Source organism: Myxine glutinosa, chromosome 4, assembly GCF_964187855.1.
Source record: "Myxine glutinosa chromosome 4, kmMyxGlut1.1, whole genome shotgun sequence".
NCBI classification, from domain to species: Eukaryota; Metazoa; Chordata; class Myxini; order Myxiniformes; family Myxinidae; genus Myxine; species Myxine glutinosa.
In genome coordinates, this window is record NC_136264.1 from 203,031,443 (window position 1) to 203,037,475 (window position 6,033).

The 6,033-nt window shown below is 36.5% G+C and overlaps 1 protein-coding gene across 7 annotated transcripts in view; it reads right to left on the minus strand.

Annotated features, from left to right (window-relative positions):
• Positions 1-5,531, minus strand: part of LOC137425647 (FERM domain-containing protein 4A) — a 68,350-nt gene extending 62,819 nt beyond the window's left edge. Inside the window, exons 1-2 of one of the 7 annotated variants that reach the window (XM_078776919.1) lie at positions 5,433-5,531; positions 689-816 (exon numbers count right to left, since the gene is read on the minus strand). Coding sequence is in view for 2 of the 7 variants with exons in the window: in XM_068114274.2 (XP_067970375.2) it covers positions 736-816; positions 5,433-5,456 (105 nt within the window). In the remaining 5 variants the exon portion in view is untranslated. Of the gene's footprint in view, positions 130-688; positions 817-5,432 lie in introns of those variants that run through there. The other 6 variants (XM_068114274.2, XM_068114275.2, XM_078776917.1 and 3 more) reach the window with 6 other exon arrangements.
• Positions 5,532-6,033: the final 502 nt, after the last annotated feature.

A 6,033-nucleotide genomic window follows, 5' to 3' on the forward strand; every position in this document is an offset into this window, starting at 1 on the left:
CAAAAGTGCGCAAAACGAACCCTCTCGGGTCACACTCGCTCCGCCCGTTCGCTCTCCGTCCCAATCACATCCCGGGGGAGGGACGAGGACAGACTAGGACCGGGACAAAAAGTAGACGGTTAGTGGGAGGAAGGAGAGGAAGAGAGAGAATGGGAAGAAGGAGAGGGACAAGGAGAGAGGAGGAAGAAGAGCGAGATGGAAAGCTGCTCACAACTCCCTTTCTCAGTTCTCTCTCCTCCCTTTACCCCTTTTTACCCCTCGGTGCACAAATCGCACAACACTCCCCTCTCCTTCCCTCCACTCAACCTTCTCTTTTATCCCCAAAAATCCTCGTCCACATCTCTCCCTCCCTGGTCGTCACAGGGTCGTTTTGTTGTTGTGAATTCTTTATTTCCCCAAGACCTCGGGCGTGTTCCACCATGACCCCACCAGCTGAGGACGTTTCTCTCCCCAAGTTCCTGAGGTAACTTATGACCCACAAAATGAACAGCGAGGGGGGATGAATGGGGAGGAGGAGGAGGAGGAAGAGGAGGAGACGGAAATGGCTACCGAGACGTCTGTGGAGAATCATGTGGTAAAAAATGCAGGAAATCTGCCATTTTCACACACACACGTCTGCACGCTCGAACTTAGCACTCAGTTCACTGCAGCGGATTACTGTTTACTCATTCCTTTTATCTTCATTCACCTCACTCTTTCCTTCACTTTCTCTCTCTCTGTGCAGCCATCACTCACGATGTGAACTCGACGATGCATCTCCTCGTCGCACACTTCGGAATGTACTCCCTGAACTGCATTTGTCGCACTCCAGTGTCCCTGCACTCACTCACAATTACCTCCAATCAAGTACCGGTAGTTTATCTCTCCGAGCACAGGAAGAGAATGATCCATGGGATGGATGAGGATGAGGAAAGGAAGGATCAGGTCTGAAACGAATAAACAGACCGGGGTAAACAAACAGCTTATTACGATGAGTGAGAGAGAGAGAGAGAAAGAACGATTCATGACATGAATGAAGACAGAGAGAGACAGACACGGGAACTCGGGAAGTGTCATGGTTATTGGTGTATGTACTATGATCCAGGTTTGTGTTCCCAAGCTGGATGCAATCAGACCCCCAGAACCCCCCCCCCCCCCCCACACCCGCTCCCCTTCCCACCACTCAAAATCTCGGCCAAGGCCATCAATAAGAGCCAAGACAATCTGCTGGGTCTGGGGTCTGGGGGGCGGGTCTATGTCTATGGGTCTGGAGGGTCTCGGGGTCTAGGGGGTCTATGAGTCTGTGGGTCTCGGGGTCTGGGGAGGTGGGTTTAGGGATATGGGGGGTGTCTAGGGATTTGGGGTGTGTCGAGGGGTCGGAGGGAGGGGCTTATAGGGGTCTTGGGGGGCGGGGGGGGAGATTCTAGGGCTCTGGAGGTCTAGCGGTCTGGGGGATCTAGGGGTCTGGGGGATCTAGGGGTATGAGGGGGTCCGGGGGATCTAGGGGTCTGGGGACAATTCCTTTTTCACCTCCAAGCAATCCCTTCTTATTCCAAACCGGCTTCACCTCCTGTTCTGTCACACCCTGTAAGCCCAACCCTTACTCCAAATCCCCTTCCCAATCATGTTGGTGGTGATGTCCTCACACGATCTCACGATCCCCTACCCCACCCAGTCATGGTGGTGGTGGTGATGTCCTCACACGATCTCACGACCCCCTACCCCCTCCCAGTCATGGTGGTGGTGGTGATGTCCTTACACGATCTTACATGGAAAATAAAAATGTCCAATTTGACCTTGAACATATGGAGGACAATTTACATGAGACAACAACAATTGGTCTCTCTCCAGATCGGTGTTCTCGCTTACTTTTCCCACAATTAATGAAATTCATATAACCACGTCATAATAATTAAATAACCACGTCATAATAATTATATAACCACGTCATAATAATTAAATAACCACGTCATAATAATTATGTAACCACGTCATAATAATTATATAGCCACGTCATGATAATTATATAACCACGTCATAATAATTAAATAACCACGTCATAATAATTATGTAACCACGTCATAATAATTATATAGCCACGTCATGATAATTATATAACCACGTCATAATAATTATATAGCTAAGTCATAATAATTAAATAACCACATCATAATAATTAAATAACCACGTCATAATAATTATCTAACCACGTCATAATAATTATATAGCCACGTCATGATAATTATATAACCACGTCATAATAATTAAATAACCACGTCATAATAATTATGTAACCGCGTCATAATAATTATATAGCCACGTCATGATAATTATATAACCACGACATAATAATTATATAGCCACGTCATAATAATTATATAACCACGTCATAATAATTATATAGCCACGTCATAATAATTATATAGCCACGTCATAATAATTATATAGCCACGTCATGATAATTATATAACCACGTCATAATAATTAAATAACCACGTCATAATAATTATGTAACCACGTCATAATAATTATATAGCCACGTCATGATAATTATATAACCACGTCATAATAATTATGTAACCACGTCATAATAATTATATAGCCACGTCATGATAATTATATAACCACCTCATAATAATTATATAACCACGTCATAATAATTATGTAACCACGTCATAATAATTATATAACCATGTCATGATACACACACAATAACCACGTCATACACACACAATAACCACGTTAAATAACCACGTCATATACCACGTCATAACAATTATATAGCCACGTCATAATAATTAAATAACCACGTCATAATAATTAAATAACCACGTCATAATAATTAAATAACTTTTATAATAATTATATAGCCACGTCATGATAATTAAATAACCACGTCATAATAATTATGTAACCACGTCATAATAATTATATAGCCACGTCATGATAATTATATAACCACGTCATAATAATTAAATAACCATGTCATAATGATTATGTAACCACGTCATATTAAATAACCATGTCATAATAATTATATAGCCACGTCATAATAATTATATAGCCACCTCATGATAATTATATAACCACGTCATAATAATTAAATTAAATAACCACGTCATAATAATTATATAACCACGTCATAATAATTATATAACCACGTCATAATAATTATATAGCCACGTCATAATAATTATATAGCCACGTCATGATAATTATATAACCACGTCATAATAATTAAATTACCACGTCATAATAATTATGTAACCACGTCATAATAATTATATAGCCACGTCATGATAATTATATAACCACGTCATAATAATTAAATAACCACGTCATAATAATTATGTAACCACGTCATAATAATTATATAGCCACGTCATAATAATTAAATAACCACGTCATAATAATTAAATAACCACGTCATAATAGTTAAATAACTTTTATAATAATTATATAGCCACGTGATGATAATTAAATAACCACGTCATAATAATTATATAACTACGTCATAATAATTATATAACCACGTCATAATAATTATATAACCACGTCATAATAATTATATAACCACGTCATAATAATTAAATAACCACGTCATAATAATTATATAACCACGTCATAATAATTATATAGCCACGTCATAATAATTAAATAACCACGTCATAATAATTAAATAACCACGTCATAATAATTAAATAACTTTTATAATAATTATATAGCCACGTCATGATAATTAAATAACCACGTCATAATAATTATATAACCACGTCATAATAATTATATAACCACGTCATAATAATTATATAACCACGTCATAATAATTATATAACCACGTCATAATAATTATATAGCCACGTCATAATAATTCATATAACCACGTCATAATAATTATATAGCCACGTCATGATAATTATATAACCACGTCATAATAATTATATAGCCGCGTCATAATAATTATATAACCACGTCATGATAATTATATAACCACGTCATAATAATTATATAGCCACGTCATGATAATTATATAACCACGTCATAATAATTAAATAACCACGTCATAATAATTATGTAACCACGTCATAATAATTATATAGCCACGTCATGATAATTATATAACCACGTCATAATAATTAAATAACCAAGTCATAATAATTATGTAACCACGTCATAATAATTATATAGCCACGTCATGATAATTATATAACCACGTCATAATAATTATATAGCCACGTCATAATAATTAAATAACCACGTCATAATAATTAAATAACTACGTCATAATAATTAAATAACTTTTATAATAATTATATAGCCACGTCATGATAATTAAATAACCACGTCATAATAATTATATAACCACGACATAATAATTATATAACCACGTCATAATAATGATATAACCATGTCATAATAATTCATATAACCACGTCATAATAATTAAATAACCACGTCATAATAATTATATAACCACGTCATAATAATTATATAGCCACGTCATAATAATTATATAGCCACGTCATAATAATTATATAACCATGTCATAATAATTATATAGCCACGTCATGATAATTAAATAACCACGTCATAATAATTAAATAACCACGTTATAATAATTATATAACCACGTCATAATAATTATATAACCACGTCATAATAATTATATAGCCACGTCATGCTAATTATATAGCCACGTCATGATAATTAAATAACCACGTCATAATAATTAAATAACCACGTCATAATAATTAAATAACCACGTCATAATAATTATATAACCACGTCATAATAATTATATAGCCACGTCATGCTAATTATATAGCCACATCATGAGAATTAAATAACCACGTCATAATAATTATATAACCACGTCATAATAATTAAATAACCACGTCATAATAATTATATAACCACGTCATGATAATTAAATAACCACGTCATAATAATTATATAACCACGTCATGATAATTAAATAACCACGTCATAATAATTATATAGCCACATCATGATAATTAAATAACCACGTATAATAATTAAATAACCACGTCATAATAATTATATAGCCACGTCATGATAATTAAATAACCACGTATAATAATTACATAACCACGTCATGATAATTATATAACCACGTCATAATAATTATACAGCCACGTCATAAGAATTAAATAACCATGTCATAATAATTATATAGCCACGTCATGATAATTAAATAACCACGTATAATAATTACATAACCACGTCATAATAATTATATAACCACGTCATGATAATTAAATAACCACGTCATAATAATTGTATAACCACGTCATGATAATTAAATAACCACGTCATAATAATTATATAACCACGTCATGATAATTAAATAACCACGTCATAATAATTGTATAACGACAATTAATCAAAGCCACAAGCAGAACTCGAACCACATCTCAGGTGCACAGCACCACCTTTCCGGGACGTTTGAGCTCCATGAGACCATGACCATTCACGGTACCCAGGCTCGACCTCCAAATGGTGTCTCCCCGACCACGAGACCCTCGCACAACGCGTCACAACTTCCATGACAACGGGGCAGAGTCCATGCAGAGAACTTTTGGACTTCTGTGTTAAACTCGTTCGTTAATTAACTTTTACTACCCCCACGTGACCTGCAGGATGGCCCAAGCCCTCCAGGTGCGCACACTCGACCTCCGAGCTATCTAACCTGGGATCGAACCTACCCGAACTGTAAACCGCCTTCTTGGTGCTTCGCAGGCACAGACATTAAGCTGGGTGTCCTCTCTGCCGGTATCGGTTGGTGGACGTTAAAGATTCCACCTTGTCCTTCGCGAAGAGTCGGCGAGTTATCGCCGGCATCCTGAACAAATTACAAATCCCTGTCATGAACGTCAGGCCTGGCCAGCGTGTTCGTGAAAGACTTGGGCCAAGCTTCACCGGCCAAAACAATAACGTGGGAACAATTGTGTGCGTTAAAGAAGAAGAAGCCAGTTTATCGATTTAATTTGATGCCGACCAAGACCCGATCAATGAACTGGAAATAGGTAACAT